The 17,094-nt window shown below is 38.3% G+C and overlaps 1 protein-coding gene across 2 annotated transcripts in view; it reads left to right on the top strand.

The window, feature by feature from the left end:
• The window catches only part of KPNA5 (karyopherin subunit alpha 5), a 23,853-nt gene extending 7,930 nt beyond the window's left edge, over nucleotides 1–15,923 (top strand). Inside the window, exons 8-15 of one of the 2 annotated variants that reach the window (XM_044425947.1) lie at nucleotides 319–418; nucleotides 1,951–2,114; nucleotides 3,905–3,983; nucleotides 4,577–4,710; nucleotides 5,487–5,562; nucleotides 7,262–7,389; nucleotides 10,704–10,882; nucleotides 12,143–15,923. In XM_044425947.1, the coding sequence (XP_044281882.1) occupies nucleotides 319–418; nucleotides 1,951–2,114; nucleotides 3,905–3,983; nucleotides 4,577–4,710; nucleotides 5,487–5,562; nucleotides 7,262–7,389; nucleotides 10,704–10,882; nucleotides 12,143–12,330 (1,048 nt within the window). In that variant the 3' untranslated portion in view covers nucleotides 12,331–15,923. Of the gene's footprint in view, nucleotides 1–318; nucleotides 419–1,950; nucleotides 2,115–3,904; nucleotides 3,984–4,576; nucleotides 4,711–5,436; nucleotides 5,563–7,261; nucleotides 7,390–10,703; nucleotides 10,883–12,142 lie in introns of both variants that reach the window. The other variant, XM_044425955.1, reaches the window with a different exon arrangement.
• Nucleotides 15,924–17,094: the final 1,171 nt, after the last annotated feature.

The raw sequence follows: 17,094 nt of genomic DNA, 5'->3' as shown, positions 1-17,094 counted from the left end.
TTTAAATAGTAGCCTGATAGCAGTTAATCCCTAAGGTTATAGTCTACTATCCTTAAGGTTATAGCCTAAAGTCTTCTTGGATTAAGCCTATTTGAATTCAGTGTAACTTTTGAGCAGACATATATAGTATTGTGTTGAGTTATGAAGCTTAAATGCTGACATAGTGACACAAATGACACAAGCACTGTTTCAAGGGAGATAGAAATAGCTCTGTTAGAATTAATGTTGATTTCACCTTTGGAAAGCTAGTAAACTTTGGTCAGTTTTACATAAATTGGGAATATTCTATTTCAAATAAAGGTTTATCTTTCCTGGCAGACTCCTGATGCATTCTAACAGACTTACAACAACTAGAAATGCTGTCTGGGCACTTTCAAACCTCTGTAGAGGCAAGAATCCACCTCCAGATTTTAGTAAGGTATGTTCCCCATTTTCTTAGACAAAGATGCTATAACGGTGAAAAATGTACATGGGTTTGACAGAGCATGCATTTTCCTACAAATGCAGCCTTTTTGGGGTCCCAGCAGTTACATTCATCTCTAGTCAGAGTTCTCTTGTTTGAAGGCTCCTTTGAAGAGCCTGTTCACCTGCCTCTCTGATTCTTGGGGCCTGAACAGTAGGCTTGCAGGCTTCTGCCCCCTGCTTCATGAAGCTATACAGTTCTTGTCACTACTGATATGTTGTTGAATTAAAATGATGTAGGGAAAAGGTTTTAGTTGAAGCCACCATCAACGTAGTCTTCAGCATCCATAGATTGTGACTAATGCTGCAATCTTAGAAGAGGTGCAGCAATGGAATTCTCTTCCCTTTCCTTCTTTCAACAGGTAGTTTATCTGTATCCTCTGTTTCAGTAGGCTTTACTGTAAAGAGGAAGAAGGGTTCCATTCTAATGCCTGCTTAATACTTACCAGGTTCGGCCTTCCTGAAGAGGGTGTTGTTGTGTATCACATTTCTATAATAATAGAATATGTATAGATAATAGAAATGCAATAAATTGTTCAGCTATAAAAATTAGGATCAGTGTATAATATATACATTTTGCAAGACATTAGGCTTCTTTATGCACTCATTCTGGCTTTGACAGAGCCAGTGGGTGTACCAATTCAGGTGTGTTTGGTTGAACTGTTTGAACCAGTAACCTGATACAGTTTTTTTTTTAAGCTGAAGGTGTTTCAGATTCATTCAGACCAGTGGTCCTCAAACTTTTTCAATAGGGGGCCAGTTGAAAGGCTGCAGTGACTGTCACGGGCCGGTGAGGTGGGGGTGCCTGGGGGCACGGACTGGTGAGGTGGTGTCAGGGGCACATGCGGCAGTGGCTCACTCAGAGAACTTCCAGCGAGTCCAAAACCATCTGAGCGAGCGAGCCACCACCTCTCCGTCCACGCTGCAAGACAGCGGCGAGCGCGCGCATGTACGGGAGGCAGATAGTGGCGGTGGCTTGCTCGCTCAGAAACCATCTCCGAGTGAGCAAACCACTGCCTCCCCGCCCACGCACTGGATGAATAGCCATGGCAGGCTGGATCCATCCTGCGGGCCGTAGTTTGAGGACCCATGGTTCAGACTTTCGAGTAATGGCTCAGGCTTTGTTCAACGTTAGAAACCTACAGAATCCATCTGATTTTCTGTTCAAGTTCCATTTGATTTCTGCTTGACATTTAATCCACAGTATGTTTACTCATGGATGCAGCTGAAGTTAGTGCAGAACCTGTGGAATAAGTGCATTGTGAATTTAGGTAGGTTATCATCCTGCAGCACAAGAAGGCGGACTTAAGAGGCTTTATTATTATAACCTAACACATGTACAAGATTGGTTTTTTATTAAAAAAAATGATGGCATTAATATAATTTAACACTGAATGGTTTCAGCTCTTTAGAAATATGTTTGTAATAGATACTACATTTCTAAGAGGAAATGCATAATCATAATTCTTTATTTTTTTAATTTTTAAGGTTCGTCCTTGCTTAGGTGTTCTGTCAAGATTGTTGTTTAGCAGCGATCCAGATGTATTAGCAGATGCTTGCTGGGCCCTCTCTTACCTTTCAGATGGGCCAAATGATAAAATCCAAGCGGTTATAGATTCTGGAGTCTGCCGAAGATTAGTTGAACTTCTTATGTAAGTCCCTTTTAAACTAATAATTGTACTGGGAAACAGCTGTAAAAGTGATAAAACCTGCAGGTCTATTCACACATAAGATCAATTAATTAATTCACAATTTGTTGCCAAGTTGCCTCACTGCATGAATACATTCCACAGCCTTTTTGATTACTCAGCTCTCTAGCCAGTTTCCACTTAATGTCAGACGCTATATGTCTGGGTTCCACTTAACCCAGACACTGTAGGTTAATTGTGTATTAAATAGCCCTGAATTAATCTAACTATTAATTGTAGGCTAACTGTGAGTTGTTTAAGCCCCAATTAACCTATAGTTTGAACATCACATAACAGCCCTTGGTCAGCCCAGTTGTGGGATTAAATATTCCAACTGTCTGTGGAATAGAGTTGGCATGCACCACAGCAGATCATGTGTTAATTAACCTGTGCTCTAGCACCATCACATCTAAACTGAGTCACTGTCAGTCTCTCCACCTCATTCCAGCACAGCAGACATCCTCTGGTGTCTGGAGGCCCAACAAGAGTTTCCTTCCTGCAGCCCAATTTATCTGCACTGATAGTGCAGCAAGTACTTTTTCTGTCATTATTCTCTCCTGTGCTCTGTGCCTTTCCAGTTTATGACTCAGCAGCAGCTCCACCAGAGGCTAAGGAGCCAGCTTATAAATATATGACAGGCATATAGCCAGTTTAGTTTATTTCATCTGTTGAATTACATTGGATTGTATATTATAAGTAAGCTGGATTTACATGAAAATGCTATGATGTGGAAAGCTCCTCTTCAGCATTCCAGGCAGAAAGTATCCCAAATACAATGTCAGTTCTCCTCCGTACTGCCTTTCTTCCAGTTCCCCCCACTTTTGATCCTCAGCCCCAGTTAGCTGCTTGCTGTTACTCTGTATAATGATGATAAGGCAGGAGGCAGGCAATTGTAATTTTAGCCCTGAGATTCAATATTCTGTTCTTGTCTGTGCCTCATGAGACATTAATTATGTGATATGACCAGACAGATTAATATATTTTATGCTCTGAAGATAACATTGAGAATAATTTAACTTGCTCTATATAGTAAAAACACATGCTAACTGAATTTCCTTAAATTATTATAAGTGCCAATCATTCTAAAGATTGTAATTGCTAGTTGGAAGGGCCTGACTCATCCTTTGCACAAAGAATTGCATACTTGGTGCAGAGAAGGGGTCTGCTAGCATTCCCAAACATTCATGGACCTGATTTCAGCTTGGCTTACTTCCTGGCCAGAGCCAAGAATGGGAAAGAAATCAAGCAAGCTCAAGAAAGCTGGATACCAACCAGATTCCTGCATCTCACCTATAGGCTAAGAAATGTTGTGAAAACATAGCATTGGGTAGTGGGCTAGAAAGAGCCGTTTGTAACAAATCTGGAAAAGCCTACATTTCAGGCAGCAGACAGGACCCCCCTTAGCTAATGGAACTGTCATGCATATGCTATTTGTTCAGATGGTGTGAGGAACTTTGGAAGTAATATTCCCTTTCAGAGAATTTGCATACTTGACATGAAGTCAGTCCAGACAAGCCACTATTTGCTTGTTTCAGCCATCCTAATCAGTATGAGTTAGGATGACTTATGTTTCAGGACTGTTCTGAGGTGCTTTTAATATTGCAGATATGCTACGTAATGGCTTGGTGGTAGTTTTCACAAACAACCTTGTGTGATTATGGAAAGGTGTTTATTGCACCAAGAACTGTGCTTTTTTTCCCACTGTTACCACACAGTTGTAACCTCTAATAGCACTGTGCTTCTAATTTCTCCAGGCACAATGATTACAAGGTGGTGTCTCCTGCATTGAGAGCAGTTGGAAATATTGTGACTGGTGATGATATTCAAACACAGGTCAGTAGAGTTTGATCACTTGCAAAACTACAGTGACTGTACCTAGTGGTTTCATTTTCCTCATTTCTTTAGAGATTACATCAGGTATCTATTACCATTATATTGCAATTTAAAGGCATTCATTATAGATGACGTTATGATTAAACTGATTCCAGTATTTGTATACTTGGAATCAAGTACAGAAGCTTACATCCAAGCTTCTATAGGCTCGAGAAGAAATTTGCAAGCCTTGTAGCAGGAGTTCTGAAAATGTCAAAAGTGCATATTCTTTCCAGCAATAATAATTGCAGTAAAGTTGTATTTTCCTTTGCTGAGTTTGAAATTAAGTGACTGCATGTGAATTATACAATGATATGCCAAAGTCAGCTGTGGCTCAGGTCAGACCTTCAACATTGAGTGTTTGGTGGTCCTTAAAATAGGCCATGGCAGTTTATTGGCCTGCTGCCTACACAAAATCTAAAGACTTAACTTGCTGGAGATTTTTAAACATTAAAAGGTGCATATGTGAATTCATATCCTTGGGTTTCCCACTCTCCTACTGCCTAAATTTTGGGCAGCATTTTAGAACTAAAACTTCATTTTATATTTTTTAGCAAGTTGTACAATCTGTAATGTATGCAATGTATGGCTATGAAAGCTGGACCATAAGGAAGGCTGAGCACCAAAGGATTGAGGCCTTTGAATTGTGGTGCTGGAAGAGACTCCTGCGAGTCCCTTGGACAGCAAGGTGATCAAACTGGTTAGTCCTAGAGGAGATCAACCCTGACTGCTCTTCAGAAGGCCAGATAGTGAAGATGAAACTCAAATACTTTGGCCACCTAATGAGAAGGAAGGACTCCTGGGAGAAGAGCCTAATGCTGCGAACAATAGGTGGCAAAAGAAGAAGGGGACAGCAGAGGATGAGGTGGCCGGATGGAGTCACTGAAGCAGTTGGTGTGAGCTTTTAAGTGAACTCTGGGGGATGGTGGAGGACAGGAAGCCCTGGAGGAATGTTGTCCGTGGGGTCGCGATGGGTTGGACATGACTTCGCGACTAACAACAACAACAATCTGTAAACTTTTTCCAACGTCAACTAAGTATTTCACTTTCTGCTATTTCAGAATTGTTCATACCGCTAAGTGTATTTTGGGTTCTTGAGGGGCTCCTTTTAGTATGCCTTTTTCATAGGGCCTACTGTATAATTTCCGATGCTGTATTCTACAAGTTAGGTGAAAAGGGGGTGGGTGGGTCCCTTTATCTTTATATCCATCTTCTACTGCAGTCCCATCCAGAACTTCTTTCAAAGCCATAAAATTGCCATATTCTTGCACAGACATTGAAGATAATATAACATCTACATATAGCACTAACATAGTAACTATATGTGTGAATGGTGTGTTTATTTCAGCTATATGGTCTGTATTTTTATTTTACACTGTTTAGGCAGAACTTTTCATCTTTCAAATTATTTTAGGTAATTCTAAATTGCTCTGCATTACCCTGTCTCTTACATTTGCTGAGTAGTCCCAAGGAATCTATTCGGAAGGAAGCATGCTGGACAGTTTCTAATATTACTGCTGGAAACAGAGCTCAAATTCAGGTAATATAATATTGGCCTTAACTGCTACAAATTCTGTCCCTATATCTCAAGGGTCTTTTACATCTCTGATACATTAAATTGTACTGAACACCTGAACTTTGTCTCAGAAAATATGACAAGGGTCTACTCGTCTCTTTTAATGGATCGATACTTCAGTAACTGCTCAACAAAGTTTGAAGATTATATTTTCACATTGTGTCAGAGTAATGTGCTCATGATTCTTTTAAATGGTCATATTGGCATAGGCCCAGTTTATGCCCTTGCAGCCAATGTGTGCAAGTAAGGCTGCACAACAAACTGGACTACAAGCAACTTGTATTCTTCTGGACAAAAACCGCAGAGGAGCTGCCAAGTGGATGGATGTGCTGGCTCTTCTTGTATGTGTCTCTGTCCAGTTTAAGATGAATCCAAATGGGATACTTGGTGGTTATCTAATTATAGCAGAACTATAAACAACTATAGTTCCTATACTATAAATGATAAATCAGTTTTGAAATAGGCTCCAGGAGGAGAACTTTATTCATTTTTAAGTAATCAAAAATAACTTCAGGACAGTAGCAAAGAATGTACACTCCTTTTAGATCACTCACTGACTTAAAGCTTTTGGGTCTAGATCAGTCCCCCTTTTTTATGTTGGACTGGATTCCTTCTGTACAGTTTAGTCTTTTATCCTGGACACTAGCTGTGTAGCTTTGGCAAATCCAGAGCTTTATTATGTTGAGGATTATGTTGAAGGGAATATTTTTTCCCACAGTTTTTGCCGAGCAAGTTGGCCCACAGTATAGGCAGTTCTCATATAACTTGTGAGCACTCATTGTCCTGAGTTGAGTATCTGGTGTTAAGCTTTGTGGAGGTGGTGTTGCAGGTATGGTGTCTAAAGGGAATCTTCATCATACAAGACCAACAGATAGCAAGGAATTTCCGTCCATCTCAGTGAAGCAAGAAGCATCAATTCCACTAGACTTTCAAACCAAAGATCAGTGTAGTAGTGCTGTGGCTTGTTTTTCCTTTACTTTGCCTCTGGTCAGGATCTGGTGGAAAAGAATCGAACCCCTAGTACAGCTCAAGACCAGTTTTTAATTCAAAGTCAGTTGTCTGTTGGTCCAGACACAGACAGCCAGCAGAGTCTGTGTCACTGCTTGTCTATATGGAAGTTTCTAAGTACAATTTGCCTGTTTTTGTAAAGCAAAAGTAAATTGCCTTTGCCTTGTAATCAAAGGAAATGTTTCTAAAGATCTTGCTTCTGTTTTTGGAAAAGTAAGCAAAAGCCTCGCTGAATGGTAATTTATGTTTAATAAGGAAAGTACATAAGATTGTTTTCTTTTCCCATAAAACTAAGCACTGGCCTGACTCACAGGTAATGATAATCAAAAATATGTGTTGTTGCCTTACTCATGCTTTATCATGATTTTTCTGCCAGATAAGAGCTCAAAGCACAGGTTATTTTTTTTCAGTTGTTGTTTAATTTTCTCCTCCTTTACCTAATCTTTGCCTGTATCCCAAATGTGGCACTAGTATGTGGAGTGGCCAGGATCTATGTATTTGTTTGGTTTCTGCATAACAGTGATCCAGGATTTGACAACCCATGTTTAGGGTTGCAACATGCAAACTATGTTACTGTGTCTTTTCAATTACATTCACTTGCTGGTTGACTTAAGTTATACTTTAGTGTTCTACATGTTCCCCCACCCCAAAACAGGCTGTTATAGATGCAAACATATTTCCAGTATTGATTGAAATTCTTCAGAAAGCTGAATTTCGGACCATCAAGGAAGCAGCATGGGCCATCACTAATGCAACATCAGGAGGGACTCCTGAACAAATTAGGTAATCATTTACATTTGATTTGAAGCAATGTCAATATTAAAATAAGCTGTGTAATTTGCTAAGTAGTCATATGATGCCATTATTTTTTCTGCATTCATAATGCTTAAAATTACTAAGTGTATTTCCAAGTTTATTATTTAGATACTTTTTCAAATATATACAATCAAAATTACTTAAAATGTAAAAATCAATTCTATTTAGAGATGCATAGTGCTGGGAATTCTGTTCAATTTAAAGCTCAGTGGGATTCTGTGGTGTTTTCATTCTGGTAAGTGGCAGTGGATAGTAGTGGATCTTCCAATTTTGGAAGAAAATGCACCTATTTATTCTACCATTTGTACAAATTGTAATTTGTGCATATTTGGGGAGGGATCTTGAAATTTGGACACTTGTCATTTTTTAGAAAAATTACAGGTGATCATTCACAAGTGTACACAAATGCAAGTTTACCTGTCTACTAGGTAGCCCAGGAGAGGCATATAAATATCGTTGTCAGTTCCATCCTCTTCACAGACTGCTTCATTTAGCCCACATTTCTCATCAAAGAATGTGCCAATTCCTCCCCAACTTTCAAGGTGGAGAATGAAATTGACATGTTCTTTGACAAGGTGTATGGTACTGCTGTCCAAATCAAGTAGTGGTGGCGAGGATGAAACTGACAAGGATATTTACAAGAGGGAAAGATGCTTCATAATGGACAGGTGGACTTGCATTCGTCCATATTTACGAATGATCTTCATTAGAAAACAAAAACCTCGGTCAACCCAGGTTTAAATTGATCCTAGAAATAAATAGCCAATGTAGTTGCTAGTGGATCTAATTTATAGGCTGTGACTGACAGGCTGCAGCAAGTGCAATGACAATTGAGTTTTGGGACCTGTTGTTGTATTCCAGAGAGAAAAAGTTACACTAGCCCAGCCTAGAGGTAGCAGGACATGAGTGACCCAATAGCAGGTCTTCTCAAGGAATGTTCTCAGCAATATAAAAATCCTATAGATACACAAGGCATAGACATAAAAACAATAGTTTGCATATACTAGGGTTTGTAAAACTGAAAAATACATACAAATCACGTTGAGGTTCAGCACAACTAGCTGCTAGGGATGAAATAACCCAAAAGCCAGAAATAAAAAAAGGCTGTGGAAAGGTAATTCAAATATCGGGGCTTTCTTTTTATCACAGTGTAGCATTGCAGTTCTTCACCTGGTAATACTCTGTGTGTTTAAATATGTGTTTAAATATTCTTATGTGCTAAGCACAACACGTTTTTGCTGGTCTTATTGACCAAGTCAAAACTTGTCACCAGGAGTTCCTTCCTAAGGGCCAGCATCTCTGAAATGCTTCCTGAGGTCACTGGAGGTGTTGCCTTGCATTGCCTCTTCCACCTGGCAAACATCAAGTGTGTAGGATAGTTTTATGTACCTCTGCCTTTCACCTCCAGGCTGGAGATGCAGAGTGGAATCTTGCTACATTCCTGGAGCTTGTTATGGCAAGCACAGAGCTGAAACAAATTCCAGCCTACAGCTGAACAGTGGAGCTCTGGAAGAGGCAGATTTCAAGATTTCATCCCATTGTCCCCTTTAATTCCAAGATTGTAGGATGCTTCAAGTTTGTCTCACTTGCCAGAGCCTGGTTTCTGTCACACAAGGAAGATTATTACACCCCCATATATGTTAATGTCTTGGGTTAATCCTGTTTCCACACATATTAACTTTAGTTTCATTTCATTTTACAACTGGGGTTATAGAAATCTTTGTGGTTGTTTCTTACCTAGATAAAATGTTCTTATCTAATATACACAGTCAACAATTTTCCATGTTTCCAAGGATTGAAAAAGGTCCCACTTTATTCACACACAATTAACACAATTTATTAACATATTTCTGTTAATCATGATTTGCTTTTCAGAATAAGGCATGCTACATTATAATTTTTTAACTGCATATTTTTATGGCTGAGTCAAAAGTCTTCTGCCAATTTTGTGTGTGTGGTGGGGGTTGTTTGTTGTGGCAGGATTGCCAAAGGTCCTTCCCCTTCTAGCACTTCATTGGAGGTGGTTTGCAAAGAGGGCAAATCCATTGTGTGGGTAAGAGTGATGCCTAGGTGACTCTCTTTTTTGTCAGTGTACTAAGAAGGGAACAAAGCCAAAATGTTGCAGGAAAAAGGACCTGCGTGGTTGCCTAGGCAACACATAGATGTGTTAGCTTTCTTTCTGCACTACATTCATTGCTTACTTTCAACAGTGCAGCACCAGAAGAGAGTGGTACGTATTCAAGGTATCTATGACTCCACCTTCATTGGACTTCTGCAGCAAAGATGCAGGGGGTTATTTGTAACCTTTGAAGCCTTTCTGACAAAATTATAGGTCTTTCATGTGGATGAGTAGGGATGTCTCTCCATCTTTTTCACTTGAAAGCTAACAGCTGGCTGCCAGATGCCTTAAAATCTAACAAATTGCTAGAAGAATTGCTACATAGTGTGGTCCCCAGTGATAATGTACAGGAAAAAAGGATGGCTAAGCCATCCCTGTGGCTTACCTGAAGACCAGGAAATGCCTCTCGGATGTTTAGATTAGCCTAGCACTTCTTTCTTTGTCGCCTGGCCAGCTGCTTTTCTCCACACAACTCATTATATGATGGCAACATAGCAGTGTGACATCCCCTCACTAAGAGATCACTGATTGGCTAGGATCATGCAGTGAATGAGGAGGCAAACTGGCAGTGGAGAAAGACCAGGGAGGGGAAGCGCTATCAGTGTGAACAGCCACCAGAGAAACAAGAGACAAACGTGTGTTTACATGTGGGCCCTACTTCAAATTTTTAGGAGCAATAATTTGGCAAAGCATGTTTTTTTCTCAAGCAATGTGACACAGTAAATGGTGTTTTCCTATCTGGCAATATACTGACTCGCATTGGGCAATATCAAACCATTAGTGGTCTCACATTAGTAGAAATGACACCTGCACCCCAACTACTGTGCGAAAACATAATTTCTTCAGCAGAATAAATGAAGAGTGATCAGTCATCTTTATGGCCAAGCCTGGGCACATGAAAGGGAGAATCTGGATATTTTACCAGATAATTCAGATTAAATTTAGATACGTGCATGAGTTATGTTGTTCAGATTAACATTGGTTTATTGTTCTGTGTGGTACACTATTTATACAATAAATGTATGGATTTAATAATCCATTGGAGACCAAATTGTATTTGTTGCTTGTGAAAGCATCCTCAAATACCAAAGATCAAATTTACTAACAAAAGGCTTTTTATTTTCCCCTTTGTTTTCTCTTCTTTTGTCCTACTATACCAAAGTTACTTGGTGGCATTGGGTTGTACCAAGCCTCTCTGTGATCTTCTGACCGTGATGGATTCTAAAATAGTCCAGGTGGCCTTGAATGGACTTGAAAACATTCTACGACATGGAGAGCAAGAATCTAAGCAAAATGGGATTGGAATTAATCCTTACTGTGCCCGCATAGAGGAAGCATATGGTAAGAAATTGTGGTATTTATAGTACAATCAAGTTACTAGTATATACATGCTTCCACTAAAACATTAATTTTTCTCTGTCCAGATCATTGGACAGTACCAGATGCTATCTGTGTACCAGGAGGACAATAGAAAGCTAGATCTGAAATGGGGCAGGTCAGCTAAAGTTTCAGAGTGAACTCCACTGTCTGGTCCAGTTCTACTTAGTTTTTCCAGGATTACTGTAAGAAGCATTTGTTTGTGTTACAGAAGTAGTTGGTCCTACTAGTTCAATGAGAACAAGTCTGTTGCCTTTTGTTTATAAATAGGGCTTCAATAATTATGCACATTTATCATTGAAGTAAGGCCCATCGAACAGAGTGGGGCTTACTGCTCAGGAAAAATACACAATACTGGAGGGCAGGGCTCTGTCCTTGTGTAGTTCTACATTTTTGCCAGAAATCTTATTAGAAAATCCCTGATGTTGTTGTTGTTTCTAGAATGCAGGGAAATTATAATTTCTACACAAAGGCATTGGTAATTAGTACAGTTGATATAGCAGTGGCTTCTAACCCAGTGCTCTATTGTGCAATAAACAGTCTTTGGAGGTAGACCTACATATTGCGATAATCCAGGTGGGAGGTAACTTGTGCACAGAAATCTTTGGCCAGGCCATCTCTGTCTGGCTGTAGCTGCTATCTCAACCAAAGGTGCTAAACACTTTGTGCAGCTGAAATTACTTAAGCCTCAAGTGACAGAACTTGATCCATTGAGGATACACTTCCCCATCTTTTTCCTAGCAAATGTCATCCTACAGGGTGATCAAGGTTGTCTCCACCCAAAAACCATGATTAAGGACCCATTTGAAATGGATCCAGTTAATTGGTACCATTCAGAAATGCCTGAAGTTGCCCAAAATCACTTGTTCAGTCTCCTTGGCCAAAAATGGAAAATTAGCCCCGTTCCAAAATTAAGATATCTTGATCCAGGCTCAGCTTCTACAGGAGAGACTGAACCACTTTCTCTTTCAAAGAGACTGGCAGTCTGCCATCTCACAAGGAAGTTTTGATGTCTTCTTAGATCCAGACCTTAAGGCTGATCTGTCAGCTGTAATCAGTGAAGAAAGACAAGGTGGCAAGAATACAATAGGTTGGACAGATGTCTCACACTATCTGTGCATGTAGTTGTTTGTTATGTATTAAAGTCAGTTAATTAAGTTACAGTTGTTTCTATTCAGTAAAGTCTATTAATCTTAAATAGCATATGTTCTCTTCCAAATTCAGGACTAGATAAAATTGAAATACTTCAAAGTCATGAAAACCAAGAAATCTATCAGAAAGCATTTGATCTTATTGAGCATTATTTTGGTGTGGAAGAGGAGGATGCAAATATTGTACCACAAGTGGATGAAAGCGAGCAGCAGTTTCTGTTTCAACAACAGGAAGCTCCAATGGAGGGATTCCAGTTGTAACTATTCAGACAAATGCCAAATCAGTAGTACGTTGTGGTGGCCTCCACTTGCTGGCCAGACCAGGAAAGTTGAGAATATTTTGCTGAAGACAAAGAAGCAGGTCATGCACTTACATGTTCCATTATTTTTATATGTGTATTTCCATTGTCTTGTCCAGAAATACAGATTTAATCACACTTAAACAATCTTAGGAAGCTTGAACAATGACCTCAGTAGTACATCAGGTACTGATACCAAGTTTTTCAAGCAGTTGGTAAAAATGCATCACTATGCATAAGCAGCTGTTGATATTTTGAATTTTAGCAGGAGGGGTCATGTGCCCAGTTGACACTAAATCTACCTCTTTACATTGGAGCAAAAATGCTGTTTCAAAATTAAAGTGTAACATAAAAGCTCCTGGTAAAAGCTAAACTTAGAATGTGAAAATTTATTTATTGAAATAGTGAAAATATAGTTTTATGTGTGATACTTTGCGATAAACTGGTGAAATATATTTATATTTGAAAGAAAAACACTTTAGGATGCACTGCTGGTTACATGACATAACAGTAAAATATAGCAAAATAATAAAATTCTGTGAAAAAAGAGATGGTAGCTAGTTCCGATTTGTATTTTCCATTGGCCTTGCTGCCTATCCATGTAAGCAAAGTGCCCTCTCCTTCTTTTTATTTCTTCAGTTGTGTTGAAAATAGAGTTGCTGGTTTTTTTAATTGGCCATAAAAGCTGTACCTTTAACAGCAAGTTGATGTGTGACAAGACAGTGTTCATTTCTGTGCTGTGAAAAGCTTTTATCTGTTGGTTTAAGCCCATCAAATTGTTGTTAAAAGCACAAGAGCAGGCCAAGCTGTATTTTCTGCTCAGTTGACAGACCTGATGATAAACTGAGGTGGGGGCAAGGTATTTATAATTACCTACTAAGTACTAGATTTTTGCAAGGGCAAGGGAAGGTTTCTATAGTTGCTTTCTAGGAAATGTGAATAGAAATCTTCATGTTTAACTTAAATGCTACCAAAGTGTGTGAAGCCACAATATTCCCTTTTCTTGAAAAACTGACTACATGTTTTATTTACACACAGTTAATATATTGCTTGACCAAATATACTAATACATATCATTTGCTTTCTTTTTGTAAGATTTGTCCATTGAAAAACACTTTATTTTAAACAGGCCACCAAAACTGTTTGTTACAACTTAATACTAATGCTGCATTAGAAAAGTACATTTTCTTGCTGATTGAAGGAAAATTGTCTTTATGTAAATACTAGTAGTTTCTTGAACATGGACATTTCTGATAAAGTATGAAAAATGCTTAACACTGTATGATGCCAGGTAGTTTAAAAAACACTAAAATGAGAACCTGGAGCCAATTTTGTTGTAGAATTTAAATCCATCTTAAGTTTTTTTTTCCTGTATAGCACAATTAAAGTACTCTGAATAATTTTGCATATCAGAAATGTCCTGACCTATGCGACTTTTTCAAAGTTGTATATAATTGCAGTTGATTGCCTTTTTTCATAGTGTTGTATAACTTTAAAAATTGATGCACTCCAAAATCTACCTGCCAACAGATTCAAATTTGCAAGTTGAAACATGGTTCTTTCAGCCTCATTTCCCATTTATGATCTATGCGGGGACATGTCATAAGAAAGCTACAGAGAGGTTATTATATGGCAAAAAGAAAAAAAAAGCTATAGCTGCCACTCTGCCTGTACATAATGCATAGCTGTTGACAGAAAGCCCCTTTTTGTTCATTGTCAGAGCATTACCATGGGGGATTTCTGAACAAAACCACTTATCAGGTGTTACACAGGTCAGGAGCAAGTAGGGTGCCCAAATTTAAGTGCTTCCTACATACCAGAGGAAACACGGAAGTCTCTTCTTCTGTCTAAGTTACGAGAACTAGAAGTAAAAATTAATACACAGCCTTCTGCTTTGTTCCTGTATCTCTGTGGTGCAGCCATAGTCTTCAGTCTTCATAGTCTTCAGAGGCAATGTAATAGCAATATTTACTTGGATTATGGGATTGTATTAGATATTGATCTAATGTAAGTCCCATTAATTTCAATGGAGAATCCCTATAAGTAGAACTAAAACTATACAATCCATGGAGTTCACATTTGCCTTTGAAGATGCTCTAAAATGAACAGTCAACTGCAATTTATAAATTGTGTATATATATATATACACACCCCACTAATAGTGGTATATATGTGTGTGTGCGCGCGCGCGCGTGTGTGTGTGTGTGTGTGTATATATATATATATATAAATAGTGGTGTATAAGTGTCAGTTGAATACTTGCTGGGAGGTAAGGTAAAAAGTGGGTATAATAGTGCATTTAACTCTGAATTTTGTAGCTTTGAGCAGACAGTGTCTAATGTTAAGAGTGAATTTGTCCCCTCATTAACATTTTTAGTTTGGAACATTGGCGTTTATGGGTTCTGCATCATTCATTCCAAATACAGGTTAATGAAAATGGTTAGTGAAAACCAAATTGATCAGAATTACTCTTATGTAAGCAAACAGGGTTAACAGGGTATTCCATTGTTTTGGTGTATCAAAATTTTGCCAGTTGTGCCTGCTCCTATTTTGAGAAACCAGTAGATGCTGTCTTCTCAATGTTTTCATCTGAACCAGATCTAAAAATATATACAAATTGTAGAAGAAATTAAAAACATCAGAAGTAAACAAATTTTAAATGCATCTAATTGTTTTGAAAGGATATCTTTCTCTAGTATATATCATGAATATAAACACTTCAGAATGCCTCTCATATTGCTGAGGGTCTAATGTGGTCTGTTTTGAACTTTAAATAGTAGTCTTAGCTTACCATTGAATTCTTATATGCTGAGGTTCCAGGTATTACCCTTTTAACAGAACTGGTATGAACAGCCTCTGCAGTATCTTACAGGGTTCTAGAACAAGGTAACCAATACTAGGTTGTATATGGTTTGAGAAAGCCTTCAGAATATTTTCAATAAAACATTTCAGTGTTTTCTCAGTACATGTTCTGAGACTCTCATGGAATTGCCTGAATTTGACATGAATTTTTAATCTATGCAACCATGCCAACTATGTATTTCAGATACAAAAATATAACTGGGTTTTCATTCAAACAGGTTTGCATTTAGAAAGCTATTATTGGGTGCAACTGTATGCATGTTTAGACAGAAAAAGGTGTCCAATACCCAGCATGTGCCAGCCAGCCACGCTGGCTGGAGCAAGCTAGGATTTGCAGGATTCCACCCTTAAAATTTTGAGGATTCCATCCTAAAATTGCCATTTTAGCACATTATCTCAGTTGGATTTATTTGCTTAAGCCTTATTTACCTTTTTGGTATTTTAAATTTTCAGATTTATTTGGATTATTAAAATGCATATTATAAAACTAGAAAGATTGAGATCTGTAACAATTTTCTTAGTCAATCTTGTTACTGTGTTTTCCAGTGATCATTTGTAAATCACTGCAGCTGCAAACACAAACTGGAGGCTCTAACTGAACAAACCTACAAATATGAACAGTATGCAATATTAAGGAATGTTACTACTATACAACAACAATACAAAACTAATAAAGGTATTTTACAAAAACCAGGATGTGTCTTCTGAAATCATTGCCAACAGTATTTCAAAAGTAGTGTTTTTTGGAAGGTTATACATATACCATTTTGGGAATTGTTAATGGAAGATTAAGAGTCCAGTCCAGTGCTTGCTTACTCAGAAATAAGCTCAACCACGTTTATCAGTCCTCAGTCCCAGGTAGATGTGCATAAAATTACAGTTTTAATCTACTCTCCCTAATATGGTCAATTCTTCTCAGGAATGGCAGTTTTCTGGTTGAAAAATAGGCCAATGCAACACTGGTAAAAACTATACATTTTAAAGAATGTTTAAAAGAGGAAGTTTTATATAGGCCCTATCTGCCAACAAAAATTGTAAACTAACTAATCAAGCAATGTTGCAATAAATATGAGTATTTGTTGAAAAATCCTTTGTATATTTCAATCCTATCCCACAAATGAAGAAAACACAATGCGCTCTCGCGCGCGCGCGCGCGCTCTCTCTCTCTCTCTCTCTCTCTCTCTCTCTCTCTCTCTCTCTCTCTCGATAGATATAGATAAAGATTAAAGGAACTCTGTACAAGAGTTATGGCTCCAATTCACAGTTCTCAGTAAATAAAAATCAATTTATATTTCACTGGCTTATACATACTTCAGTGGGGACCAATTGCTGTAGGAGAGAGGAAGTCCTTTGAGTAAGAACATGAAAGGGCCTTTTTATTGTCATGTGCATGCCTGTGAAAATGTCATTATCAATAGGATATTCCTAGCTTGTGCTGTAAATATCTGCGGGAACGTATGTTGTGTGCACATGAAGTGTGATATTTCACCAGACTTACAATCCTAAGCAAAATGACTTCTGAACAGATCTGAACAGTTAAGATTCCTAGTTCTATCTGGGCTAGTTCAGATATGCTTTTTCAGCATTATGCCAGCCTTTATATGTATACAGCATACACATGAAATAAGTTTTTAGCACTGGAAGTGAATTACCTGCACTACAATTGCTCACTACAATAATTTGATAGCAGTATAATCTCAGTAGTATGAATCACTGATTTTTTTGCTGAAATCAATCTACTAGCATTGTTGATACTTTATGCTACCAATCAAATTGATGAGGACCTTGAAAAGCTCACAACATTCTTTTTCCGTTAACTTCCCCCCCACTTACAAGTTACAAGTTTATATATGAATTGTGGGAG

This window comes from Varanus komodoensis, unplaced genomic scaffold, assembly GCF_004798865.1.
Source record: "Varanus komodoensis strain SLA01 unplaced genomic scaffold, ASM479886v1 scaffold1, whole genome shotgun sequence".
In the NCBI taxonomy this organism is placed as follows: Eukaryota; Metazoa; Chordata; class Lepidosauria; order Squamata; family Varanidae; genus Varanus; species Varanus komodoensis.
The sequence above is the reverse complement of the archived record's forward strand: the minus strand, read 5'-3'. Positions and strand labels throughout refer to the sequence as shown.